The sequence below is a fragment of the Nanorana parkeri genome, unplaced genomic scaffold (genome assembly GCF_000935625.1).
Source record: "Nanorana parkeri isolate BGI_ZX_2015 unplaced genomic scaffold, ASM93562v1 scaffold3267, whole genome shotgun sequence".
In the NCBI taxonomy this organism is placed as follows: Eukaryota; Metazoa; Chordata; class Amphibia; order Anura; family Dicroglossidae; genus Nanorana; species Nanorana parkeri.
This window is the reverse complement of record NW_017309535.1, coordinates 16791-29866: the sequence shown is the minus strand read 5'-3', so window position 1 is coordinate 29866 and position 13076 is coordinate 16791. Positions and strand designations below refer to the sequence as shown.

The 13076-nt window shown below is 44.1% G+C and overlaps 1 protein-coding gene across 1 annotated transcript in view; it reads right to left on the bottom strand.

The window, feature by feature from the left end:
- LOC108802985 (pituitary adenylate cyclase-activating polypeptide type I receptor-like) overlaps window positions 1–9720 on the bottom strand; it is a 39303-nt gene extending 29583 nt beyond the window's left edge. The window contains exons 1-2 of the mRNA XM_018574833.1: window positions 9697–9720; window positions 109–223 (exon numbers count right to left, since the gene is read on the bottom strand). Coding sequence (XP_018430335.1) covers window positions 109–223; window positions 9697–9699 — 118 coding nt within the window. The 5' untranslated portion in view covers window positions 9700–9720. The remainder of the gene's footprint in view (window positions 1–108; window positions 224–9696) is intronic.
- Window positions 9721–13076: the final 3356 nt, after the last annotated feature.

Below are 13076 nucleotides of genomic sequence, written 5' to 3'. Positions count from 1 at the left end.
TAATAAATCTACAAAACATTTAGATGAAATAATGAGCAGTCAACATGCAACTTTACTGAAAACGCTGTCAAAACAACATTAAACCTTTGGGTGTTCCTTCCCTCTCACCTTCATTTGGTGAATTAATTAATGTGTGATTCTCTTTTATTATCTTATCGAAACATTCCGCCTCTTGTTCCAGGACCTGAAGAACGAGAGCGCATTCTGGATGGATGCCGCGGACCTGAGAAGGAGGTAGAAAAGACAGAAGTCTGCAACAGACTATTTAACTCCTTTACAGTAGAACTTTATAGAAATAATAGTTTTTGCTGAAGATGAATTAGAACAATCTTTTCTTTAGCGCAGTCCCAGGTAATAGCAGTCAGTGTTAATTTCGTACAAGAACATTTTTTCATTTTTATTTTGTCATTTTCATGTTTTTTTGTGACAAAAGCTAAGTAATAGAGAAGGTAATGGAACAAAAACAAAAAGGAAAGTTCTGAGAATTTTCGTTGACGAGCGAAAACGAAAATTCTGGGAGTGACTATTGCATTTGGACTTACTGTTTCCTGAGCTCTTCCTGTAGTAGGGAGATGTGCACAACTGAATAACAACATACTGATCTACTCAGCAGGACACTTGCTGCATAAACTGTACAGACATATCGACGTCAAGGAGAAAGAGAAGAGCAGCTGTATGGATGCATTTTACATTTGATGCTAGTGAGGACAAGACCCTTTGTAAACCATGTGGAACAGCAATCGTAAGTCATAACAGGCTTACTCCAGAAATATACCGTGTTTCCCCGAAAATAAGACACTGTCTTATATTTTTTTTTGGCTCAAAAAAACACACTAGGTCTTATTTTCGGGGTAGGTCTTATTTTTTAAATTTATTTTTGTATGTACAACAATCCACACTTATTCATGTACAAAAATATGGTGATCAGGGCAATCAGTGGTGCCGTACCTTTCCAAGAGCAATTTGCTAACCAATCGCTGGCCAGGATGAGCGAAGTGCACTTTCACTATCGATTCCTCACAGGCGGAGTGCATTTGGTATCACTCCGCCTGTGACAGGAGCCGGCGCTATAGAGGAGGCATCGGCTTATGCGGCCCTGTTCCCTCTGGTGCCGCCTTACTTCCTCTAGCGCTGGCTTTGTTAGCTCCGCAGATTCTCTCCTGCCTCTGCCGCGGCTCTTCAGGTTCCCCCTTTATGCCACCACCGGCCCTGGGAATGGTCACAACTAGGTCTTATTTTCGGGGTAGGTCTTATATTTTAACAATTCCCAAAAATAGTACTAGGTCTTATTTTCAGGGTAGGTCTTATTTTCGGGGAAACAGGGTATATGATGAGTTTGAACATTCTAGAGACTTGCTTAAATAATGCATTACACTTTAAATAAACCCATTAGATTTAGTCGACTAAAATATACTGGAGATTTAGTCGACTAAATTAGACTAAAACCAAAACTATTTAGATGACTAAAATACGACCAAAACCAAAATGTCATGTTAGTCAAAAGACTAAAACTAAGACTTAACATCAAAATGAACACTGATAGCAGACATAGCCAGTAAAGGTTCCCCCCACAGGAACAAATTGCGCTCCTTCATTTAGTTTACATGTACACATGCCCACCTAAATATTAGAGAATGGCTGGAGTATCATGAAGAATGCTTCCTTACCTAAACCTCACACACATGGGCCCTTATCACAGAGGATTCATGTCTTTAAAATAGTGTGGCTGCCCCTGGTCTCAGCATACTTTAGTGTAGGGCTGGACAAATCCCAGGAGTCTGGCTGCTAATGTGCCTTAAAAATGGTTGCTGGTGCCTATCTTTTGACATTTTCTCTAGTTGTTGTCAATGGAGCTGGCTCCTGAAAAAAAAAAACTGCTGGCTCCAGAATTGGACAGAGTGGCTCCAGAATTTCATATTTATTTGTCCACCCCTGCTTTAGTGTATCCATGTCACTATAGTATCACTCTCTCACTGGCTGAAACACTGCAGAATCTAGCTAGTAGTAGTTGGTCACATTCTACTGGACTTGTTCTGTCATTCTGAAGATGATTCCTAGCTTCTCCAAGCCACTTCTTCAGTTCTGATGAGTGTCAGGAATATACACCAGCATTTATATTCTCACCGGTTGCACAGAAACCTTAATCCCATCAACATGGGATTATGTCTTTAGAACATGGTGGTTCCACACCTTCCAATTATCCCATCCTGTACTTAAAGGAGAACTATGGGGTTAGGGCTTTTCCCCATAGTTCTCCTAAGGGTAACGGGAGGACACAAATTAGCATCCTCCCGTCACCCAAAGCTCAGTATACCGCGAGCTACAGCTCGCGGTATACTGAGATTTTCACTCGCCTCATAGTTCGCCTTTAATTCAATCACAATGGAAAGATACTTTATTGTCTAAGTACATCATGGGAAAAGTGAAAGGTGTGGAAGCACCATGTTCTAAATACATAATCCCATCCTTGGTGCCTTTCCATGGTGATTGAATTAAGCAGTTTGCACCACCTGGATGGATAAGTTACAAAACGTCTTCAACATTACAGAACAAGTCTAGTTAAATGGGACCAACTACTACTAGTTATACCATGACCTGTAAAAATGAGAACCTTCACAGACATATTGCAAAATCTCAATTGCTAGGGAGGGAGCGACCTCCACTATGTAGATTAATACCACTGGTGCCATTGTGCCATGGACCATATGTATATTATCCACTCGCAAGAGGAGAAATTGAAGAATCGAGTCGTAGGGGAACATAAGCTGTCATAGCCACACAACAGATGAGGTGAGAGCTCCCTGCTATGGTCATGGATGGCAGTAAAGACTGTGCAAAGTAGTCAAAACGTCTTCCTCTCTATGCTAAAATAGCACTGTATTTACACTGTGTTCATGTGCCTGGAGTGTGCACAGTGCCTATGATCAGACTGTACTACTGTTTACATCTGAGATCCCCTCCAGGAAGAGGAAGAAGGATGATCTTATGAAAAATGAATTAAAGAAGAACTCAGGCAAATCAAAGCTAAACCCTTGCAGTGGGGCTACCATTCATCCATGTTACTGAATGTCTCTACCAACGTCTGGACATAGCCAGGAGGAAGAGACTGCAGGAGCCGGAGTATTGCTCTCACGATCTAATGAACACGGTTGCAATGCTTTATTGACTCCTATGTAAAAAAATAATAAATGCACATTTTATGAAGATGTGTACATTTGTTCCTGTTTCTCATAAAATGGACTTTTGACTTTAAGAGTAATGAATGTTGACTTGTTTAGGGCCTAAATCCAAAATGCAGACAAGACAGCCAGCTTTGTTTTATATGCTCTTCCTGTATGACCCACTAGGGTACTTTGCATGTGCTGCACTCATAGATCTTGGTGGCTTGTCAGCTGAACTTACCTCATGTAATATAAATGAGGCCACTTTAATATTTTCTTCCTAGGAACATGACATATATAGAATTCAAAGACAAAAGGAAATTGCGTTGACCCAGACCCCTTCTAAGGCTGTTTTTCTACGATAAAATGAAAAGAACCACTATCTTGTCAGGCTGATACCACTGTCCTGCGTGGGTGGCATATAGTACAGAGTATACTTTTATGAGTTATGGTATAGTCATATAAATAAGTCAAGATGCACAGATTATAGGATCTAACAACACTGTCACAAGCCTAGTGATTATAATTAGTATGTGCAATGCCTGCGATTAGATTCAAGCATAATGTCAAGTAACACAAGCAAGCTTTTCACTGTACTATTGTAGCCAAGTATAGAGGAGATGTTACTTACAGCTTTAAAATCATTGTCGTAAAGGGCGTACTCTGCAGTACATTGGTTGTCCCCAATCAGAGTCCCTCCTTACATTGGTTGTCTCCATCAGAGTCCCTCCTTACATTGGTTATTCCCATCAGAGTCTCTCCTTACATTGGTTGTTCCCATCAGAGTCCCTCCTTACATTGGTTATTCCCATCAGAGTCCCTCCTTACATTGGTTGTTCCCATCAGAGTGTCCCCTTACATTGGCTGTTGCTAGGGATGCACCGAAATTTCGGCCGCCTAAACATATCGACTGAAAATGGCACTTTTGGCAAAATGCCGAAAGTGCCATCTTTCGGTCGAAATTGCGGTACATCCCTAGTTTCTCCCCTCCGCTGTGCACTGCTCTCTGTCCCCTCTGACACAGCACAGTGTCCAGCGGGGTGGAGAGAAATGGTCATAGGAGGATGGGCAGTGTGGGGGAGGAGAGCGATGTGAACACCCAGCATGTCACAGGAGGCTGGGCTCTAGCGCACCGCCCCGCTCAGCCTCATGTGACAGATCAGGAGAGTGAAGAAAGCTGTCAGCTGTCACAGGAGGCCCGCCGGGGGGGGCGGGGGAGGAGTCAGCTGTCAGAGTAGATGAGCTCTCCCCACCGCACCGCTCGCTCAGCCTCCTGTGACAGCGAGTCAGGATGGAGAACGAGTGCAAATACTCAGTGATCAGTGATCGCTTACTGCTTGTAAATAATTGAGGACATAGTATGTTTACTGTGTCCCCATTTAAAACTGAACAGGAAGTGCTCTATATCACTTCTTGTTCATTCATAATTGTGGACATGGTAAACATACTATCTCCACAAGTTATGAATGACCAGGAACACTCAGTATAGAGGCTTCTTTTAATTTTCGGTTTCATTTCGGTTTTGAAAATGTCATTTCGGTGCACCTCTAGTTGTTACCATCAGAGTTCCCACCCTCTTTTGCAATTAATGCAAAAGGACACCATGTTCGGGGCAACTTCTGATGTGGACAACTATTTAGTTGTCCCCATCAGAATGTCCCCTTAAACTGATTGTCCACATCAGAGTCCCTCCTTTCATTGGTTGTCCCCATCAGAGTCCCACCTTACATTGGTTGTTTCCATCAGAGCGCCCTCCCACTTTTTTAATCAATGCAGGAGGGCACTCTGATGGAGCAACTAATGCAGGAGGCACTCCATTGAGGACAACTAATAATTAGTTGTCCACATTAGAGTCCCTCCTTACATTGGTTGTTCCATCAGAGTGCCCCCCCCCCACTTTTATAATTAATACAAGAGGGCACTCTGATGGGGCAACTAATCTAAGGAGACACTACAACTAATAAGTAGTTCTCCACATTAGTGTCCCCATAAACTGATTGTCCCCATCAGAGTACCCCCTTATTTGCATAATTAATGTAAGGGAGCACGCTGTTGGGGACAACCAATGTAAGGGGGGACCCTGATGGAGACAACTAAGTTCTGGTAGGCCAGAGGCTGGAGACAGGAGGTAGAGCAGGCTGCAGGAAATACTTCCTTCCATTTTCCTGTAATGCTAGGGGCAGGGAATACATTTGACGTCACTGATTGCTAGGACTGCCCAGCTTTGGGCAGCTCATGTCATTGGTTGCTAGGACTCCAGTGGAGAACAGCAGAGAGTGAATAGCCAAGTGCTGCCGAGCAGCATTCGACTCAGTCATTCTGTTTGCGGTGACGTCACAACCATTTGTTTTCATGCCATGACAGTTCTATGTCTTAAAATGGCATTAAAAAAAATGGCCGGCACAAGTTTTGCTATGTCTTGACTTGCTCCCCCCATTTGTTTACATTCGGGTAGAAGCTGTCATTTGCGGTGGGAATTCGGCGTGGGTTGGCGGACTACAGAACGTTTTTGTTTTTAGCGAGTCGTTGGTGTCGTTCATAGTGATTGACGCTGGATTACATCACTGGACAACATGATTGATGCTGGATTACAGTGTTGGATGATTTTTGGGTTTCTTTTTTTTTCCTCAAAGGGTGGGGGGGGCTTTATGAAAGGAGGCACCCAGATACAGATGATCTCCCCTGCACGCAGACCCCCACAACCGCCCGGCCAGGGTTGCGGGAAAAAGACCCTTGTCCTCATCGGCATGGGGACAAGGTGCTTTTCCAGGGGGTCCCCTGGAAGAGCACCCTCCCAATGCCGCAGGTATGTGGCCTGGTATGGCAGGGAGGTGCCAGGCACCTGCTTGGATTAAGGGTCCGGTTTGGAATCTTAATGGGGACCCCATGTTATTTTTCATTGTTTGGGCATTGGGGTCCCCCTTAAAATTCCTTCCAGACCTAAAGGGTCTGGTATGACTTTTGGGGGGGGACCCCACGATTTTGTCTTTTTTTCTATCGGGTGTCCCTCTTAACATTCCTACCAAACCTAAAGGGTCTGGTATGATTTGGGGGGGAGACCCGACACATTTTTTTACAATCTATTTTTTTAACAACTAGCGGGGATTCTCCCAGCTTCGGTGGTGTCTTCAGCTGTGCCGAGCCAAAGCCTATGCGTTTGGCTCGGTTGTGTGCTTTGGCTGCCTTCAGCTCCTCTACGGGCTATTGAGAATAGCTCGTACAGCAGCCCTTTGGTTAGGCTGAATCGGAGGGTTCCTGAAGCTGAAGAGAGCCAAAGGATTAGCCGAACATTCGGCTAAATCCTTCAGCTCTTGAGTGAATAACCTTCTTAGTGAGGAAAACTGTTGGAGATAGCTGATACCAATCACATACCCAGCAAATGAGATTTCAGAGGTGTTCAGTGAAACAGTGTACAGGACCTCTCCAGTGTTAGAAGACATATCTGAATTATTTGGACCTTGTAGAAAATTGTATCCGGACTCGTTTCAAACATTTTTGATATTATTAGATGACAACATGTATTATGTATATAACACCACAATTATTTTCAAGGCTAAACTCCAGGCAAGCAGATATATTATAACACATATACAGGTATTCCTCACTTAACGACCGGGTTCCGTTCCTACGACTCTGGTCCAGACTCCTAATAAGGCTGCTCTCAGCCACTTTATCAGCCCAAGCTGGCCATTGGTAACACCAGGCCCCACTGGAGATCTCATCCTACCCAGAGCTCTAAGAGATCTCCAGAGCTCCAGATTCCAGCAACAATTAGGAAAACCTGGAAGGAACTGAAAAGCCAGGCTCTTCCTTATGCCATTGTTTACATTCTGGACCCTCTTGCATATGATGTACCTGAGAATTACACAGCCTTGACAGACAGCAGAGCAGCAGCTTAGTGACCTGTATTTTCACAAGTAGATTTAAGCAAGACAGCTTGGTCACCTTCTTGCCCCCGGCCTGTAAATGGACACACTGCAAATCACAGTTGAGCAGCAGCAGATTGATAACGCCATCCCTCTGCTCACTCTGCGCCCCCTTCCAGTCAGTATTCCCTGTGTTAGCACATTTGCATGTAGCACCCCTTACTGAGTGCTGGCCCTTCCTTTGAAAGTCAGAGTGCAGATGTACAGGGAAATATAGGAGGTTGATGCAAAATCATTCTCACACTAAATGCACAAATCATACAGCTTAGTTATTTTCAATAAATGCATAACTGCCTGCCTTGAGCTCAGCTTTAAAGTAGATCTAAACACTAACTGGAAGACTTTTATGTTCCTAGAGTACTGTGTAATACACCCAATTGCCGTGTGCTTTTACATAAAGACATGCTGGTAGGTTAATTGGCTTGTGTCTAAACCAGCCCTTGTATGTATGCATGTGATATTGTTGGCGCTGTAAAAAAACTGTAATAAATAAATATAAAATACCATTTTCACTTCTTGTTTATCTTTGTTGTATTTCAGTGCCTCTGATCTCCTCCTGCCCCTTTCAGCCGCTTACTGTCTCGTTGCCTTGCTCCAGCATTGGCTGAATATCATGGCTCTGGCTCTGGAAGCCGAGCTGAGAGAGTTGGAGCCAGCTGTCCAGGAACATGACTGTAAATGCTTGGGCAAAATGTAATGAAACATTTTTCTGGCCAATATATATTTGTTTGATCTGGATTCATTACTGAAAAAAAGTTTGAGCGTTTTCTAATACTTCAATACAGGATGTCCCACAATACAACTGAGCAGAGCATTAGGGTTTTTCTCACAAGAGCACAACTGAAACTGTTTCCTTTCAGACTGTCTCTCTCTAATTGAAAGCCCAACTCAAGTTTGCTTCCACTGCCTCTTCTCTAGTCCTCGGTCCACCCATTGTTTTTAACGAATGAAAACATACATACCTTTATTGCCGGTGTCTTCTGAGAGGTTACCTAATACACAGGGTCCCTACTCTTCTTCGGTGGCATCAGTGTTTTGGTGGACTATAGTTATGGTTAGGACAGCATGCACATTGCGACATACAAGCACTGTCCTGTAGGGGGCATCTCTTTAACAACTTGGGCTCGCATGAAATGCCAGTAGTAGGGGTATGTGGGGGGTAATACGAAAGCCTGAAGAGGGGGAGTAGAACTTAATTTTTTTGGGCAAAAAGCAGGCACAGAAAACGATTTAATTCTGGAGCTGAGCTTGAAATTCTGCTGTTCAGAGCAGGAAGATGAATCATTCCTACTAAGAATAACCCTAGGGTAAAATATTATTAACCCTTGTAGTAGGGCTACCCCCTGCATTGCAAGGTTTAATTGCTCACCTGAACCTCGGCTGTCACAAAGCTCCCTCTTACCTATCCCCTGCTACTCTGCAGTCATGGTATGTCCCGCGGCGTCCTCACGTCCAATCCGCATTGGACGTGATGGCTCGAGGATCCTTAGACTGCTGCAGCGGAGGGGCAGAGAAGCTGGAAGGACCAGCCTAAGAGCAAGCAGGCTGCGAGGTTCAAGTGAGTATAACTTTTTTTATTTTAGTCCCTAGACAAAAACGAGCACTTAACCCTTGCAATCCAACCCCACTGCAAGTGCTAATAATATTTTTTCTTTAACTCATTTAGCTGTGTGTGTAATCTGAACTTCTATTAAGCTCTAGATACAACCAGCATTTTTTAGCAAGGTAGTTAAGAGCAGCCTGGTAAACTATATGAGCCCAGAGCTTTCCCTGCTGTCTGTCTGTTCCTACATATTTATGAGGAATTTATATTCATTATAAGATAAACTGTTACAGTTTGTTGTTGTGGTCTGGCATTGCTGCTACTGAGCTAAGTGAGAGGAGATGAAAGTATGCATAAGCCTTTCTTAAACGTGGCACACCGGGGGTGCCTTCTGGCTTCCTCAGGGTTGCCTCCACAATTCTGATGGTAGGACTCTAATGTGACAGGGGATGCTGATATAAAAGAGGTGATTCCAATATGAAAGGGAGACCCCTGGTGTGAAGGGGGCTCCTTATTTAAAGGAAGGACTTTAATGCAAAGGAAGGAACCTCACTTTTTTACATGGGGTCCCCCTTTTACATTTTAGACTGGGGTGCCTTGAGATTTTCCATATTTTTTAAGGGTGCCGTGAGCCAAGAAAGGTTGGGAAACACTGCTATAGAAACTATAGCAATACCTACAGTTTATGTATTAGAATTCATTTTTAGATATGTCAAAGCTAAATTCCACATACATATTTTCATCTATTGATATCACTTGTATTAAAGGGGAAACATGGAACCTACTTGCTGAATTTCCTCTAGAAAGCCATTTCACAGCTCCTCTGGAATAAATACGCAGATAGCAAAAGCCGTGCCTTGTCTGCCTACTTGTTCTGGGTACCAAACTCAAGACTGAAGATCGTGGCAGCCAGGCAACTAGCATTTGAGTAAGTAGCCATCAACAAATCCCTTCATGCATCTTTGAGGAAAGCTTTCTAGTATGATGCTCCTTCCTTACTGATGTGGACCACCAACACGCTCTGAACACAAGACATAAGACTATATAAAAATAGAACACAACTTACCATCCCAGGGGAAAACCAGAAAAGAACAAATAGCATTTCCTTCCAGATGGTCCTCATGTCTTGCTGTTATATTCCTCGGTATGATCTCCTCTGGGAGTCCCCTGGTCCTTTTTTTTCCCTAGAGGATCTTTTAAAAGTAATTTTGAACATCCAAATGAGTTATCATATCAGTATGAAGCATCTCTCTCATCCCAGCACTTAGCCAATTGAAATAAGTAGATATAGAGCTTGTGATGATCAGGACCAGCACAGCTTGAGTTCTTATATTTGCAGCTCTATGTAGTTTTGGTGACTTTCTGTTCTTATGGAGTTAAGCTTTTACATTTTCATTCCTTGCCCTGTTCTCTATTCTCTCATATTCCTTCCTCTCTGTATCTGGTTCTTCTGACTGAACGCTGTCTTTGCCATTCCAGAAGCTTAGGTGCTGTTTCTCCTCCTCCTCCTCCTCATCCCTGTGTGCAAGCATTTTCTGCTGCGTCCCAATCTCTCTATATTAATGTATCCGTTCCCTGCCTTCAGCTTCATCACTAAACTCCAGATGCTGCTTATCTGAGCATTGCACTACTGAGCTGGAAGCTAAAGATCCTGCTTTAATAGGTTATGGATTGGCATCCACACATCTGCAATATCCTAATGACCCTTGTATGTTGGGGTGTACATTAAAGCATCATTCACACTTGCATTTTGGGCAGTTTCAAGAATTGCTCCGTGAGACTCATGCAAACTGGTGACAGCGCTGTAGCTGTTCACATGTTATTGGACATGAAGTGATTACCTGTGGACAATCGCCAAACATTTCATCCAGGTGCAATCTAACGCAGGTGCTTGCAATATGTCCGATGACATGCGAACAGCTGCAGGTGGGAATCACTATACAAAGCAATGACAGCTATCAGCGCAGCGCCCACAGCTGTTCCCATGTCATTGGTCATGCAGCAATTACCTGCAGACAATTGCCCCTGGATGCAAACAGTTTTCACCCAGGGGCAATCTAATGCAGGTAATCGCAGTATTCTCGATGATACGTGAATGGCTGAGCTAGCTGTCAGCTGATATTGCTTTGTATAGGGATTCCAACCCGCAGCCATTAGCATGTCATTTGACATGCTGCAAGTACCTGCATTAGATAGCCCCTGGATGTAAACTGTTTGCATCCAGGGGCAATTGCCGACAGGTAATCTCTGCATGTCCAATGACATGTGAATGACTGCGGGCACAGTTAGCTGTTTGCATGCATCTCACAGAGCACTACGTGAGACTACCCCAAATGCAAGCGTGAATAGCGTGTTACTAAGGGTTAACCAGGTAAATCGGAGGTCCATGGAGTGTTAGAGCCTAACTAATCAAACCTTGTATTTTTTTAGTTTTGGATAAAGTGGGGAAGAGTTAAAGGATGAGTGCACCCTCCCCCTCCGCAGATGTATACTTACCTTGATCCAACGCTTGTGGCCTCTCTGTATTTTTACATCCCCTGTGATGTGATGTCACATCTCCACCCCCTCCTCTCCTCCTCCAACCGCTAAATGCCTTGTCCCACTCTCCTGACCTATCAGATCCCACCCATCCTCTCTGCAGATGTATACTTACCTTGATAAAATGCTCATGGCATCCGGTTATTGTTTACATTCCCTGTGATGTGATGTCACATCCCTGGCCGCTGCTCCCCTCTTCCAATCACAGAATGGCTTGCCCCATTCCCCTGACCAATCAGAGCCCACCCTCCCCCTCCGCAGATATATACTTACTTTGATCCAACACACGTGGCATCCAGGTATTGCTTACATCCCCTGTGATGTGATGTCACACCTCCACCCCCTGCTCCTTCTGCAATCACTTTATGCCTTGCCCAGCTCCCCTGACCTATCAGATCCCACCCTCCACTTCCGAAGATGCATACTTACCTTGATCCAATGCTTTTGGCCTCCGGGTATTGTTTACACCCACTGTGATATGATGTTAGATCTCTGCCCCCTGCTCTCCTTCTCCAATCACTTCATGCCTTGCCCAGCTCCCCTGACCTATAAGATCCAACCTTCCCTTTCAAAGATGTATAATTACCTTGAGCCAACACTCATGGCCCCTGGGTATTGTTTACATCCCTTGTTATGTAATGTCAAATCTCACCCAACTCCTCTCCTCCAATCACAGAATGCCTTGCCCCACTCCCCTGACCAATGAGATCCTAGCCTCTCCCTCCGCAGATGTATACTTACCTTGATCTAACGATCATGGCCCCCTGGTATTGTTTACATTCCCAGAGATGTGATGTCACATCTCTGCTCCCTCCTCTCCACCTCCAATCACAGAATGCCTTGGATTCCTTGAGTAAAATAAAAGGAATTTTGTGAATGGGCAGGGATGCCCCTGAAACGCGTCAATCTTGGCTGACTGCGGTCGGTGGACGGTGATGTGACCGGATACTACTGTGTTACATAGTCGGGGGGATACCATGTTGGGTCAACAGACAGTGTGGCCTCTCGTTTGTTGTTAAAGCCTGATGAAAACGTTTGTTTGTGAGTACTTTTATCCCTTGTTTTATTTATTGTAATTAACGATTTTACACACGGAGGTGGCGCTCTGTTCCCTTTTGTTTTCTATGTTCGTGGTGGAAGCCCCAGAGCCTCGGATGAGCAGCCCCTCAAGTCTGTGTAAAAAAACTGTGATAAACTGTTGAAAACTTTGAGTGAGCAACAGCAAGTGTATTGTCCAGCTGGCAGCCATTAGCGCCAAGAGCTAAAGAAAACTTTACTGCTCGATTGGCATCCGCCACTCCCCACAGCGCCCAGAACATGTTATGTGTTGCAGCTGGCATGCTGCAGGATAACATTTTTACATTTGCCACAGCCCTCCACACATAACAAACAGCTTTTTGCATACACTTCGGCAGATAGAAACAATGTTCCAAAACATAAATGTAAACATAATCACTGTTCTGGTGATCTGCGCAAGGTCTGAAGGACATCAGGAAGTTGCCTTGTATATGCATTGAGACTGCGTTGGGTGTTGAGCCCTAAGTGCCTGCATTTGACTTTATACTAGTCTCGTGCAGCCTAGTGTACAGCAAAACCCAGACTGGAGAGGGTCACTTGTGCTGCAGTGCTCATGTACTAACAAGGAGGAAAGAGCAGAGTGTGTTATGTGACTTTTTCAGAGGGTTGCATTGATTGATTCATGCAAGCCTTTGAGAAAGTCACATGACAAAACGCGTCAGTGCAGGGCTACCACTGTTTCTTTTGCGAGGTTTGCAACTTCAGAGATCCCTGCTGAGGTTGTCTGATTTGACTGTTTGGAAGTACATTTTTTACTTAATAAAACATTATATCAAGATACTGCACAATGGGAGCGCTTATCTTTTCATTCCATGATGGTCAAGTGCTGGA